Source organism: Bufo gargarizans, chromosome 7, assembly GCF_014858855.1.
Source record: "Bufo gargarizans isolate SCDJY-AF-19 chromosome 7, ASM1485885v1, whole genome shotgun sequence".
NCBI classification, from domain to species: Eukaryota; Metazoa; Chordata; class Amphibia; order Anura; family Bufonidae; genus Bufo; species Bufo gargarizans.
Window position 1 is genome coordinate 172382423 of NC_058086.1, and position 15159 is coordinate 172397581.

General features: G+C 46.2%; 1 protein-coding gene across 2 annotated transcripts; it reads right to left on the bottom strand.

Moving 5' to 3' along the window:
* Nucleotides 1-1067: 1067 nt before the first annotated feature.
* LOC122943850 (retinal cone rhodopsin-sensitive cGMP 3',5'-cyclic phosphodiesterase subunit gamma) lies at nucleotides 1068-10684 on the bottom strand. 2 transcript variants are annotated; one of them, XM_044301926.1, is made up of 4 exons: nucleotides 10514-10684; nucleotides 2623-2800; nucleotides 1965-2005; nucleotides 1068-1496 (listed from the first exon to the last, which is right to left on the bottom strand). In XM_044301926.1, exons 2-4 carry the CDS (start codon nucleotides 2766-2768, stop codon nucleotides 1420-1422), a joined length of 264 nt encoding a protein of 87 aa, XP_044157861.1. In that variant the 5' UTR covers nucleotides 2769-2800; nucleotides 10514-10684; the 3' UTR covers nucleotides 1068-1419. The 2 variants fall into 2 exon arrangements, with proteins under 2 accessions (XP_044157861.1, XP_044157862.1); XM_044301927.1 differs by lacking the exon at nucleotides 10514-10684 and adding an exon at nucleotides 2871-2922.
* Nucleotides 10685-15159: the final 4475 nt, after the last annotated feature.

The window sequence follows — 15159 nt, forward strand, 5'->3', positions numbered from 1 at the left end:
CCCCTTTTTTTGTCATTTTGGTATTTTTCCCGATTAACCGATGAAATGCTAATGTCCAAAACTAATATCCATTAGTTCTCTGGGAAGTGATTATTATTATACAATACTATTATATATATAACACTACTTCTAGTACAAAATATTTACTTTGAGAAGATTGCAACATTGGACTATATTTTGGCAATAATCAACTGAATGACTATAATTAGTTATTGTCTTTAACATAAAGATGGATTTTTATATGAAATAAGATGACTTGTCTACATTTATGAAATACTTTTTTTCTAATGTTTTTTTTAAAATATATATTCAACATTTGTGTAATATTTGAATAACACTTATACCGTATATTAGGGGGGGGGGGTGTATGTGTATTCCAGCTGGAGGAGTGACTATCAAAGCATATGCAATTTATATTACTTTTTCATGTTTGGTTTATTTTCAAGAATATTTTTACAAAACCCAAAGATTAAACATTTTCTAAAAATCGGAGATGAAGAAGAAGAACCTGCAGCGCACTGATAATGGCCGTTTAGTTTGCTCAGACTACATGATGTTAGTTTGTAGTCTGTAACCATGGAGACGCCCGGGCATGTGAATGGGAGGAGACCTGATTCTCTACTTTCGGACCTACAGGAAGAATCTCCGTTAGACTATTATATTGTTTTCATGATCACATTATAGTTATTATATGACACTGACTGACTCTTATTTATAGCTTTATTATTTGCTCCATTCCTGTTCAGTTTTCTTATTATCTATATAACATTATAATTCCTAGCTCCTCCTGCCTTCTTCCTCTTATATCCGGATGCCGTCCCTTAGTGTCTATTCACACGTCCGTTTTTTCTTTCCTGATCTGTTCCGTTTTTTGCTGAACAGATCTGGACAAGATCTGGACCCATTCATTTTCAATGGGTCCTGAAAAAAAATCAGACATTGTGCTGTCCGTTTTTTTTCAGGACCCATTGAAAATGAATGGGTCCAGATCTGGTCCAGATCTGTTCAGCAAAAAACGGAACAGATCAGGAAAGAAAAAACGGACGTGTGAATAGACCCTAAGTCGTCTCGGCTCTGTCACTTCACGCTGGACGGCCTCTGCTGTTCTTGCAAAAACTACATTTCCTAGAACAAAACGGAAACATTTCTAGAGCAATCAAGATGGCGGCTGCTGCGGGAACACAACATAGTATCAATTCTATTAGCGCTCAGTTCATTATTGGGGGGGGGTCTCCAATTGTTATCGTCATGGTGACCATTTATTTTTTATTATCCATCCTGAGGACTTCTCTCCTGACGATTCAGTCCCACGGGGCGGCCGGGCGCTGGTCAGGCGGGTGTCGGTTTAGTAGCAGATGTTAATTATCGTTTCTTGCTCTTCTTCACTTGATGAAAAGTAAGACGTCGTCAGGAGAAATCTTAGATGATGCCAAACTGGGCCAGCTCGTGCAGCTCGAGGTGGCTGAAGGCCTCCCAGGGGCAGATGACCGTGATGTCTGCGGAGGAGAAGAAGACGGGTTATTTACAGGAAATCCTCTCTACTCTCAGATTATAACCCTCCTCCATACAAGCTGCAGTTTGTGCTCCAGAGCTGTCCCTTCTCTTGATTGGGCCACAGGAAGAGAGTTGTCTCTTGTGGGACCCCCCATCTTGCTGCCATAGCCACACTCCTGGTAGAACCCCCCACATGGCAGCCCACCTGCATCCCCCCCGACGCAGCAGCAGGACTTCTCCTCCTCCTGCTTTAGATGATTTAGGGAATTGCATGACTAGCAATCGCCAGATATAAAGTTACTAAGGGAATCACCCTACAGAGGATGTGCCCCCCAGGCAATGACTGCCAACCTCAGGGTGGGTGCACCCACACCATGGAGCCTGGAGTGAAGGAGGGTCCCATCTGCCCCCCCCCTCAGGCTGATCTAGGGCAGAGGGCGGGGGTCGGGGGTTACTGTCCGGTTCCTCACCTGTTCCAAGTCCTTCCATCCCGGGAATATCATCTCCGAACCTGCGAGATAAAAAGTCAAATTAACCGGAGATGCGGTTTAAAGGGGAACTCTCCTCCACATCTGCTCTCTACTGTGGCTGTACCGGTCACTGCATGGAGTTACATTGTAGCAATGTCAGCAAATGTCAGGCTCCACCCCTTAAAGGTAAACAGTTAAAGGAACGGTGTCAGGCTCCACCCCTTAAAGGTAAACACTATTCACAGTTAAAGGAACCTTCTGTGCTCCTATCCCATATCGGTGTCAGGCTCCACCCCTTAAAGGTAAACAGTTAAAGGAACCTTCTGTGCACTTATCCCATATCGGTGTCAGGCTCCACCCCTTAAAGGTAAACACTATTCACAGTTAAAGGAACCTTCTGTGCTCCGATCCCATATCGGTGTCAGGCTCCACCCCTTCTGTCATTTCTTACCACTCCCCCCCCCCCTTATACAGTGATACATTGGGAAGAAACTAGAAAGTAAAGATAAAGAACAGAACAGTTGGGGAATTAAGTGTTTATGAACCCAAAACTATAACACTTAGAGGGCATGCTGGGAGTTGTAGTTCCACAGCAGCCACAAGAGGTCATCGCCCTGGATCTTCAGATATTCCATTCAAATATATAACATGGACTTACCCTTTAACTCCCTTCTTTGGTGGTTTGCTCTTGAACTGCCGGGTCTGTCTCTGCTTGAATTTGGGAGGCCCCTTACGAGGTGTGGTGGGCCCCCCAGTAGTGTTTACAGGGGCCAAGGCGCTGGCTGCTGGGGAGCTGGAATTCATATCTGGCTGTGTTGTGCTCCACGTTCAGGAACCTAAGAAGATGGGAGTTCTAGTGAGTTACATACAGTAGCTGAAGTGTCGCTACATTGTGTCAGACCGCACCATAGGTTCCACGAGTCTATCAGCCCCTTCACCATGTTGTCACCGCTCCTCCATCCACATGTCTGCGTCAGCCCCCAGACTGCAGTCAAATCTGTGTCAGGCCCCGCCCCTTTCTCTCCTACATTATGTCTACGGCCCGGGACGTCTCCGCTTCTTCTGCATTGCAGGATCTTATGGTCACTGTGTGACAGGCTGTGATGAGTGGAGCACTCATACACCTGAGCAGACTAGACACGGCGGCCAGTTTAATGGGAAGTTCTGGGGAATTCATATAAGCTGCATACTGCATCCAGGTGCTGCTCCGGGCTAGCAGAGCCCACTGAGTGCAATCCTGTAACATTCAGGCTGCATTCTCCCCCCTGAACACCAGGGGTCGCCACAGAGCTCCTCATCTCTGGCAGCAATCATCACTGCCAGGAGTCAACAACCTGCAGCACACCAGCTGCTTTGAAACTACAACTCCCAGCATGCACACTTTCACAGCTATTCTTGTAACTCCCATAGAAGTGAAAGGAGGATTCTGGGGGTTGTAAAGGAAGAGCTGTTGATACACGGAGACCATCCTCAAGCTGCTGTTGACGGACCCGTTAATGTCATGTTTGGATTAAAGGAGTTTAAGTCAGTAAATGATGACAACTGTGTAAATTAACAGATGCACAACTGAATATCGTACTTAGGCCTCATGCAAACGACCGTTCCGTTTTTTTGCGGTCCGCAAACCGTGGATCCGCATAAAACAGAAGCCGCCCGTGTGCCTTCCGCAATTTGCAGAACGGAATGGGCCGCCCATTGTAGAAATGCCTATTCTTGTACGCAAAACGGACAGGAATAGGACATGTTATATTTTTTTTGCGGGGCCACGGAACGGAACACATGGAGTGCTGTCCGCATCTTCTGCTGCCCCATTGAAGTGAATGGGTCCGCACCTGAGCCGCAAAAAACGGTGGCTCGCATGCGGACCGAAACCTCGGTCAGGTGCATGAGGCCTTACAGGTTTAAATTCTCTACCATTTCCAGATCTCTGGTTGCTGTCAGTGAATGAGAACACCCCTAAGGTGGATTTACATGGGGCAACTAGAAGCTGATTGTCAGGAAGGAAGCGTTCCCATTTACATGCAGCGATCACCTTCACAGCAGGAGAACATACAGCTGCGATCTGCTCGTTCATTGGGTGATCGGCTGCACCTTTACTTGGGGAGATTGTCGGGAATGCAGGATTTCACAGCTGAGGATTCGTTACTATCGTATCCAGTCTAGACAATGTTCTGTGAGCTCAACACATCAGCAGCACAAATCTCTCCTACATAGTTTGCTACAATGTATCAGTTTGGAGTCCCGGCTGAATGTTCATAGAGTAAAGAAGCATCCTAAATATTTACACAAGTCCGAGATATAACAGATGATAAGATCCATCAGCAGCAGCGACGAGAGGAGAGGATTAGATACACGGCTCAGCAGACAGTATCACACAGGAGAGGATTAGATACACAGCTCAGCAGACAGTATCACACAGGATAGGATTAGATACACAGCTCAGCAGACAGTATCACACAGGAGAGGATTAGATACACAGCTCAGCAGACAGTATCACACAGGATAGGATTAGATACACAGCTCAGCAGACAGTATCACACAGGATAGGATTAGATACACAGCTCAGCAGACAGTATCACACAGGATAGGATTAGATACACCGCTCAGCAGACAGTATCACACAGGACAGGATTAGATACACAGCTCAGCAGACTGTATCACACAGGAGAGGATTAGATACACGGCTCAGCAGACAGTATCACACAGGACAGGATTAGATACACAGCTCAGCAGACAGTATCACACAGGATAGGATTAGATACACAGCTCAGCAGACAGTATCACACAGGATAGGATTAGATACACCGCTCAGCAGACAGTATCACACAGGATAGGATTAGATACACAGCTCAGCAGACAGTATCACATATGATAGGATTAGATACACAGCTCGGCAGACAGTATCACACAGGAGAGGATTAGATACACGGCTCAGCAGACAGTATCACACAGGATAGGATTAGATACACGGCTCAGCAGACAGTATCACACAGGATAGGATTAGATACACAGCTCAGCAGACAGTATCACACAGGACAGGATTAGATACACAGCTCAGCAGAGAGTATCACACATGATAGGATTAGATACACGGCTCAGCAGACAGTATCACACAGGACAGGATTAGATACACAGCTCCGCAGACAGTATCACACAGGATAGGATTAGATACACAGCTCAGCAGGCAGTATCACACATGATAGGATTAGATACACAGCTCAGCAGACAGTATCACACAGGACAGGATTAGATACACAGCTCCGCAGACAGTATCACACAGGAGAGGATTTGATACACAGCTCAGCAGACGGTATCACACAGGAAGAGGATTAGATACACAGCTCAGCAGACAGTATCACACAGGAGAGGATTAGATACACAGCTCAGCAGACAGTATCACACAGGATAGGATTAGATACACAGCTCAGCAGGCAGTATCACACAGGACAGTATTAGATACACAGCTCAGCAGACAGTATCACACAGGATAGGATTAGATACACGGCTCAGCAGACAGTATCACACAGGATAGGATTAGATACACAGCTCAGCAGACAGTATCACACAGGATAGGATTAGATACACAGCTCAGCAGACAGTATCACACAGGATAGGATTAGATACACAGCTCAGCAGACAGTATCACACAGGAGAGGATTAGATACACAGCTCAGCAGGCAGTATCACACAGGATAGGATTAGATACACAGCTCAGAAGACAGTATCACATAGGATAGGATTAGATACACAGCTCAGCAGACAGTATCACACATGATAGGATTAGATACACAGCTCCGCAGACAGTATCACACAGGCGAGGATTAGATACATCAGGCAGGCACTGCTGTAAAGTAATGGCCTCTCTGGATAAGGCCTCGTTCACACTTCAGTGTTTGGTCAGTGATTTCCATCAGTGATTTGTGAGCCAAAACCAGGTGCAACTCTAAACACAGAACAGGAGCAGATCTTTCCCTTCTACCTCATGTCTGTGGAGGCTCCACTTCTGGTTTTGGCTCACAAATCACTGATGGAAATCACTGACCAAACACTGAAGTGTGAACGAGGCCTAAGACCTCTTTCACATTTCCGTTTTTTTTTTCCGTTTTGCGGTCCGATTTTTGCGTTCCGTATACGGTCCGTATACGGAACCATTCATTTCAATGGTTCCGCAAAAAAACGGAATGTGTTCCGTATGCATTCTGTTTCCGTATTTCCGTTTTTGCGTTCCGTTGAAAAGATAGAACATGTCCTATATTTGGCCGCAAATCACGGTCCGTGGCTCCATTCAAGTCAATGGGTCCGCAAAAAAAACGGAACACATACGGAAATGCATCCGTATGTCTTCCGTATCCGTTCCGTTTTTTGCGGAACCATCTATTGAAAATGTTATGCCCAGCCCAATTTTTTCTATGTAATTACTGTATACTGTATATGCCATACGGAAAAACGGAACGGAAACGGAACCACAACGGAAGCAAAAAACGGAACAACGGATCCGTGAAAAACGGACCGCAAAACACTGAATTCAACATACTGTAGTGTGAAAGAGGCCTAATGGTGATGACTTTGTTAATCTCATTATTCCCGGGATCAGGGGTTAAGAGGCTTTCGGACTTTGCGGGATAATGATAAGCTCTTGTGTCACCGTTGATGGTACCCAGCAGCAGTGCGGGATAATGCCAGCGGTAGGTGGGTGGGGGGCTCACCTCATTGCGCCCCCCCCCCCTCCTCCTGCCTCCGAGTCTCAGCTGGAATCAGATCTTCTATGAAATGTGACAGGTGACAACATCTAATGACATCCAGTGAACATGAGCAGAGGTCGGTGCTGCCAGGAGGGGGCGCCAACAAGGGGCAGGGCAGCTGAATGACTGGTACCCCAGCAGCAGATCAAACCTCAGGAGTCAAAGCAATCCAGAGGCGGGCTACAGAGGCAGCTGCAATGGGCTGCAGGAGGAGAGTGAGACTGCTCATGTCCTGTGCAGGGGCCACGTTCGGGTTCCTGTCATTACTTCCCTCTACTCTATTACCTTAAAGGGAACCTGTCGAGGGGATTTTGTGCATAGAGCTGAGGACATGGGTTGCTAGATGGCCGCTAGCACATCCGCAATACCCAGTCCCCATAGCTCTGTGTGCTTTTATTGTGTAAAAAAAAAACGATTTGATACATATGTAAATTAACCTGAGATGAGTCCTGTCCTTGACTCATCTCACGTACAGGACTCATCTCAGGTTAATTTGCATATGTATCAAATCGTTTTTGCTTCCACAATAAAAGCACACAGAGCTATGGGGACTGGGTATTGCAGATGTGCTAGTGGTGATCTAGCAGCCCATGTCCTCAGCTTTATACCCAAAATCCCGGTGACAGGTTCCCTTTAAGCCAAACTTAAAAAGTTGTATCTAAAGGGCTGGCACCCCCTGGTCACGGCCACAGTCCCAGGAATGGAAACCAGGGGTCAGGCCTCAAACATGGAAGACGAGCAAAAACCATTTCTGACCTGGAAGCGTTTCCGTAGAGGCTGCGATCACTTTCTATAGGAGGGGGGTCCTGGTGCGCGGAAGGGAGACATCGGGCCGCTAGGAATATATTAGGAATCTGCTATAAAGCTGAGCCGTCCCTTTAAGGTCCTGGGTAGAGATGAGCGAACCTCTGTTTTAAGTTCGGCGTCTAAAGTTCGGCTTCCGGTTAGCGGAGAATCCCGATCTGGATCCGGATATGGATTCCGACTTCCGTTGTGGTCCGTGGTAGCGGAATCAATAATCGGCCATTATTGATTCCGCTACCACGGACCACAACGGAAGTCGGAATCCATATCCGGATCTAGATCGGGATTCTCCGCTAACCGGAAGCCGAACTTTAGACGCCGAACTTAAAACAGAAGTTCGCTCATCACTAGTCCTGGGTAATAACCTGCACTGTGACTGATGTATTACGTGATGTAACATTATAGAACTTTACATTGGAGTGGGCAGCACAATGCCTCAGTGGTTAGCGGTGGCTCAGTGGTTAGCGGTGGCTCAGTGGTTAGAGGTGCCTCAGTGGTTAGCGGTGGCTCAGTGGTTAGCGGTGGCTCAGTGGTTAGCAGTGGATCAGTGGTTAGTGGTGGCTCAGTGATTAGCAGTGGATCAGTAGTTAGCAGTGGATCAGTGGTTAGTGGTGGCTCAGTGGTAAGTGGTGGCTCAGTGGTTAGCAGTGGATCAGTGGTTAGTGGTGGCTCAGTGGTTAGCAGTGGATCAGTGGTTAGTGGTGGCTCAGTGGTTAGCAGTGGCTCAGTGGTTAGCGGTGGCTCAGTGGTTAGCGGTGGATCAGTGGTTAGTGGTGGCTCAGTGGTTAGCGGTGGCTCAGTGGTTAGTGGTGCCTCAGTGGTTAGCACTGGTGCCTTGCAGCGCTGGGGTTCTAGGTTCAAATCCGACCAAGGACAACACCTGCACGGAGTTTGTATGTTTGCCTGGGTTTCCTCCCACGCTCCAAAGACTTGATAGAGACTCATGCACATGACCGTTCTGCTTTTTGCGATCCACGAAACACGGAAGCTGCCCGTGTGCAATTTGCGGAATGGGCGGCCCATTGTAGAAATGCGTATTCTTGTCCGCAAACGGACAAGAATAGGACATGTTATATTTTTTGCGGGGCCACGGAACGGAGCAACGGATGCAGACAGCACACGGCGTGCTGTCCGCATCTTTTGCGACCCCATTGAAGTGAATGGGTCCGCACCCGAGCCGCATAAACTGCGGCTCGGGTGCGGACCAGAACAACGGTCGTGCGCATGAGTCCTTACATTGTGAGCCCCAATGGGGTCAGCTGATGCTAATGTCTGTAAAGCGCTGCGGAGTATAGTAGCGCTATATAAGGGCATAAATAAATAAATTGGATTATGTAACAATACATTAAATTATTATGTGTCACTTTGTATATGATGTAATCTGGTATCACATTAGGTTGTATCATAATAACATTATAAATGACATCATATTATATCACAATCTGTTGTGTTACATGACATCATAGCGAGGTTATAAAACGCTACATAATATATTACAGAACATTATGTATTATATGACATTATATCGGGTTATGTTACAGGGGCTGAATCTCCTTAAAGAGACCGGTCCTGTATGGAGGAGACTTATTGGCAATGCTCCATGGGAAATGAATACTCAAAGAGGCGTCTCCCTAGAAAAGAGAAGCGTCTCGCCAGCGCCACCTTGTGGAAGCCGCTCCCTGTGAGTCAGAAACTTTCCAATGAGCCTTGGGACACGAGGGAATAAAAGCTACTAGAGATGAGCGGCGAGAGCTCCGGGTGTTACATTCATAATATTATTACTGCACCGCGATCCGTCTCCATACAGTATTAGAATGTATGGGCTCCGGTGAGACGTGAGATATTCACAAAGTGGCGCGTGACTTCATTGAATAGTTCGTTTTCAAGCTAAAGTGGTTTTCGATTACTGAAGTTATTCAATAAACTCACGCGCAACTTTGCGAATAACTAACGTCGGCTCATCGGAGCCCATACATTCTAATACTGTACGGAGACGGATCTCGGTACAGTAATAATCCCCGATGTAGCATCTGAAGCGCGCGCCGCTCAACACTACAAGCTTCCAAGCCCGATGGATATCTAGCATTGAGTTTTATAATAATATGTCACTTAATAAAATGTTACTTTTTATCACATTGTATTCCATTAAATGATGTTACTTTATATCAGACTGTAGCATGTTACATTATATCATAGCGAGGGGGCAGGCGGGCTTCATCTTGATTGAAGTCTTCTCCCGGCCGGGCCGCGCGCTGGACTGAACACGCACGCCGCGGCTCAAGCGCCATGGTGACTTATTTCTGTCCAGTATAGTACAGAGCCGGCGTTCGCAGCTCTATACTATTCTGGCCAGGAAGAAGTCACCATTGCGCATGTCTTCTGCGCAAGCGCGGCCACCGGGATTGCGGAGAAGATTGGTGGCCGTAACCAGGGGAGACCGAATGACAACAATGAGTTAAGTGGGGATGAATTTTATCCTAAATGGTGGGAATTTGTTAATCAAATATATTTACAAATATGATCACTGTCAAATCATTAACAGATTTACCAGTGATCATTATGATGGGATACCCCTTTATATTACACTCCGTCACATTATATCACAGCGAGGTTATATAACATTCCGTATAATGTATTATAGAACATTATTGTTGCATTATATACTATACTGTGTTATGTTAGGATACATTGTATTACACTACGCCACATTGTATCAGATTGAATTCCATTGTTATATTACGTTACCGTCCATTCGATTATATTACATGTTACGCCTCATTCCCCTGAACCCGCTCCAGCACATGTTACCAGACTCATCTGCCTGCCGCGTTCCGTGATTTTCCCGGAGCTGCTACATCCAACAGAAGATCAATCCTAGAATCCTGGGGCATCAATAACCCTTACGCGTCCCGGATATTGGAAGCCTCAGATCCTCATGTAGATACAATATGGTTACATTGTAGCACAAGCAGTAACATTGTTCCCTCCTCGGCTGATACTCACACTTCTCCATGCGCTTTACGTCGTTTTTTCGGAGGCTCCAGCGCCTCATCCTGTATTTATACCCCGGGAACATTAAGCCGATTATCGAGAGATTATCTCCAGCAGCCAAACACGGAGTCCTGGACCTTTGACAGATGGAGGCGCTGCCTCACGTATTTACTAACCAGGGATCAAGGCAAAAGTATGTGACCCCCTCCACACTGTGCCTAATGGCCTGAAAGTGTCGGTCCCACCGACTGTGCAGAGAATCGGAGGGAATTGCTGAAGTAACAACCCCCTGACATGTACCACGTATAACAGGCATCATATCGGGGGGTTGTAAGTCTGGCAATTACCGTCTACATTTCACTCAAGTTTACCCCAAAGCTAACAGAAGACTGGACGCTCCATTTAAAGGGATTTCTTGCCATTGTCACAACCTTTGCTTGCTGTCAGTGAGTGAAAACAATTTTTTTTTTCAAGGCAGAAAGGAGCATCATGAATCGCTCCCCTGTCCTGCCCCCCCCCCCCCCCATAGCTCCAATCTCTACCGTTTGCATGGTCAGCTCATAAGGTGCAGTTTTCAGACGTTCGATATGTCATGAGGAAGGACCGCTATCTGTTACCCTAAGTTCACACCTGAGCGTTTTACAGCGCGTTCAAACACGCTGTAAAATGCTCAACACGTGAAAACCAATGCTTCCCTATGGCCCTGGTTCACACTTGAACGTTTTACAGCGCGTTTGAACGCCCGACGCATAAACAAGTTCTTGAGCTTTTTTTTGGGAGTTTGTCGCGCGTTTTGGCCATAGACTCATTGGACAACACTGCAGTCAATCACACAAACGCGCGTCAAACGCGCGTCTCAGAAACGCTCAGGTGTGAACCCAGGGTTATGGTCCGAAACGCGCAACCGAACTTGTCCTGTGTGTTGAAGATTTTATACCGCAGTAAAGCTAGGATTTTTTCACCATCTCTGAGCTGGATACTGATCTACTGATACATTGTAACACGTCCTTATCGGTGCCCCTGCACCCATCATAAACGACCTGCGCCCTCTCAGAGGCGGAATCAAGGGTGGGTGGCACAGCCCGGGCCGGCGAAATCTGCCCCAAAGACTGTTAGAAAGCAGCAAAATGTTCCATGGTATAGTAATGGCGGGACAGTCTCAGGATATATTATGAAGCGGCTGGGACCCCCAGAGATCCCCCGCCATTGATGGATCCGTCATACTGGGCTGACAAGGCTGATGACATCAGAGGTGAGGCTTTATACAGGTATTACGTACAGCGGCGCCCCAGTTAGATTGGCGGCTGTTATCTCCACAATCAGGAAGGACGCGCCGACCGCAACAGGAAGAAGAAACTCATGAGCTCCTTATCATATCAGCACTACAACCCCCATCATGCCAGCTTCATGAATTTTGTTATAAAATCCTTAATGACCCAGAACTGTATATCTACTACTATTATGTGTGATACAGTCTGCTGAGCTGTGTATCTAATCCTATCCTGTGTGATACTGCCTGCTGAGCTGTATATCTAATCCTATCATGTGTGATACTGTCTGCTGAGCTGTGTATCTAATCCTTTCCTGTGTGATACTGTCTGCTGAGCTGTGTATCTAATCCTTTCCTGTGTGATACTGTCTGCTGAGCTGTGTATCTAATCCTATCCTGTGTGATACAGTCTGCTAAGCTGTGTATCTAATCCTTTCCTGTGTGATACTGTCTGCTGAGCTGTGTATCTAATCCTTTCCTGTGTGATACTGTCTGCTGAGCTGTGTATCTAATCCTATCCTGTGTGATACTGTCTGCTGAGCTGTGTATCTAATCCTATCCTGTGTGATACTGACTGCTGAGCTGTGTATCTAATCCTGTCCTGTGTGATACTGTCTGCTGAGCTGTGTATCTAATCCTATCCTGTGTGATACTGCCTGCTGAGCTGTGTATCTAATCCTATCCTGTGTGATACAGTCTGCTGACTTGTATCTAATCCTATCATGTGTGATACTGTCTGCTGAGCTGTGTATCTAATCCTATCCTGTGTGATACTGTCTGCTGAGCTGTGTATCTAATCCTATCCTGTGTGATACTGTCTGCTGAGCTGTGTATCTAATCCTATCCTGTGTGATACTGTCTGCTGAGCTGTGTATCTAATCCTATCCTGTGTGATACTGTCTGCTGAGCTGTGTATCTAATCCTATCCTGTGTGATACTGTCTGCTGAGCTGTGTATCTAATCCTATCCTGTGTGATACTGTCTGCTGAGCTGTGTATCTAATCCTATCCTGTGTGATACTGTCTGCTGAGCTGTGTATCTAATCCTATCCTGTGTGATACTGTCTGCTGAGCTGTGTATCTAATCCTATCCTGTGTGATACTGTCTGCTGAGCTGTGTATCTAATCCTATCCTGTGTGATACTGTCTGCTGAGCTGTGTATCTAATCCTATCCTGTGTGATACTGTCTGCTGAGCTGTGTATCTAATCCTATCCTGTGTGATACTGTCTGCTGAGCTGTGTATCTAATCCTATCCTGTGTGATACTGTCTGCTGAGCTGTGTATCTAATCCTATCCTGTGTGATACTGTCTGCTGAGCTGTGTATCTAATCCTATCCTGTGTGATACTGTCTGCTGAGCTGTGTATCTAATCCTATCCTGTGTGATACTGTCTGCTGAGCTGTGTATCTAATCCTATCCTGTGTGATACTGTCTGCTGTTAATCCTTCCTGTGTGATACTTGCTGAGCTTGTATCTAATCCTATCCTGTGTGATACTGTCTGCTGAGCTGTGTATCTAATCCTGTCCTGTGTGATACTGTCTGCTGAGCTGTGTATCTAATCCTATCCTGTGTGATACTGTCTGCTGAGCTGTGTATCTAATCCTATCCTGTGTGATACTGTCTGCTGAGCTGTGTATCTAATCCTATCCTGTGTGATACTGTCTGCTGAGCTGTGTATCTAATCCTATCCTGTGTGATACTGTCTGCTGAGCTGTGTATCTAATCCTATCCTGTGTGATACTGTCTGCTGAGCTGTGTATCTAATCCTCTCCTGTGTGATACTGTCTGCTGAGCTGTGTATCTAATCCTATCCTGTGTGATACTGTCTGCTGAGCTGTGTATCTAATCCTATCCTGTGTGATACTGTCTGCTGAGCTGTGTATCTAATCCTCTCCTGTGTGATACTGTCTGCTGAGCTGTGTATCTAATCCTATCCTGTGTGATACTGTCTGCTGAGCTGTGTATCTAATCCTATCCTGTGTGATACTGTCTGCTGAGCTGTGTATCTAATCCTATCCTGTGTGATACTGTCTGCTGAGCTGTGTATCTAATCCTATCCTGTGTGATACTGTCTGCTGAGCTGTGTATCTAATCCTATCCTGTGTGATACTGTCTGCTGAGCTGTGTATCTAATCCTATCCTGTGTGATACTGTCTGCTGAGCTGTGTATCTAATCCTATCCTGTGTGATACTGTCTGCTGAGCTGTGTATCTAATCCTATCCTGTGTGATACTGTCTGCTGAGCTGTGTATCTAATCCTCTCCTGTGTGATACTGTCTGCTGAGCTGTGTATCTAATCCTTCCATGGTGATACTGTCTGCTGAGCTGGGATTAATCCTCTCCTGTGTGATACTGTCCTGCTGAGCTGTGTATCTAATCCTATCCTGTGTGATACTGTCTGCTGAGCTGTGTATCTAATCCTGTCCTGTGTGATACTGTCTGCTGAGCTGTGTATCTAATCCTATCCTGTGTGATACTGCCTGCTGAGCTGTGTATCTAATCCTATCCTGTGTGATACTGTCTGCTGAGCTGTGTATCTAATCCTATCCTGTGTGATACTGTCTGCTGAGCTGTGTATCTAATCCTATCCTGTGTGATACTGTCTGCTGAGCTGTGTATCTAATCCTGTCCTGTGTGATACTGTCTGCTGAGCTGTGTATCTAATCCTATCCTGTGTGATACTGTCTGCTGAGCTGTGTATCTAATCCTGTCCTGTGTGATACAGTCTGCTGAGCTGTGTATCTAATCCTATCCTGTGTGATACTGTCTGCTGAGCTGTGTATCTAATCCTATCCTGTGTGATACTGTCTGCTGAGCTGTGTATCTAATCCTATCCTGTGTGATACTGTCTGCTGAGCTGTGTATCTAATCCTATCCTGTGTGATACTGTCTGCTGAGCTGTGTATCTAATCCTGTCCTGTGTGATACTGTCTGCTGAGCTGTGTATCTAATCCTGTCCTGTGTGATACAGTCTGCTGAGCTGTGTATCTAATCCTGTCCTGTGTGATACAGTCTGCTGAGCTGTGTATCTAATCCTATCCTGTGTGATACTGTCTGCTGAGCTGTGTATCTAATCCTATCCTGTGTGATACTGTCTGCTGAGCTGTGTATCTAATCCTATCCTGTGTGATACTGTCTGCTGAGCTGTGTATCTAATCCTGTCCTGTGTGATACAGTCTGCTGAGCTGTGTATCTAATCCTATCCTGTGTGATACTGTCTACTGAGCTGTGTATCTAATCCTGTCCTGTGTGATACTGTCTGCTGAGCTGTGTATCTAATCCTGTCCTGTGTGATACAGTCTGCTGAGCTGTGTATCTAATCCTATCCTGTGTGATACTGTCTGCCGTGTTTTGTGGATCTGCGATTTGTGGACCGCAAAAACACG

Bases quoted from the DNA above. Each gene is read 5' to 3' on its own strand.
- LOC122943850 (XM_044301926.1), bottom strand. From the start codon at position 2,768: ATGAATTCCAGCTCCCCAGCAGCCAGCGCCTTGGCCCCTGTAAACACT. The intron at 2,006-2,622 runs GTAAGTCCATGT...TTTATCTCGCAG, and splicing joins CCAAAGAAGGGAGTTAAAGG to GTTCGGAGATGATATTCCCG. The intron at 1,497-1,964 runs GTGAGGAACCGG...TCTCCTCCGCAG, and splicing joins GATGGAAGGACTTGGAACAG to ACATCACGGTCATCTGCCCC.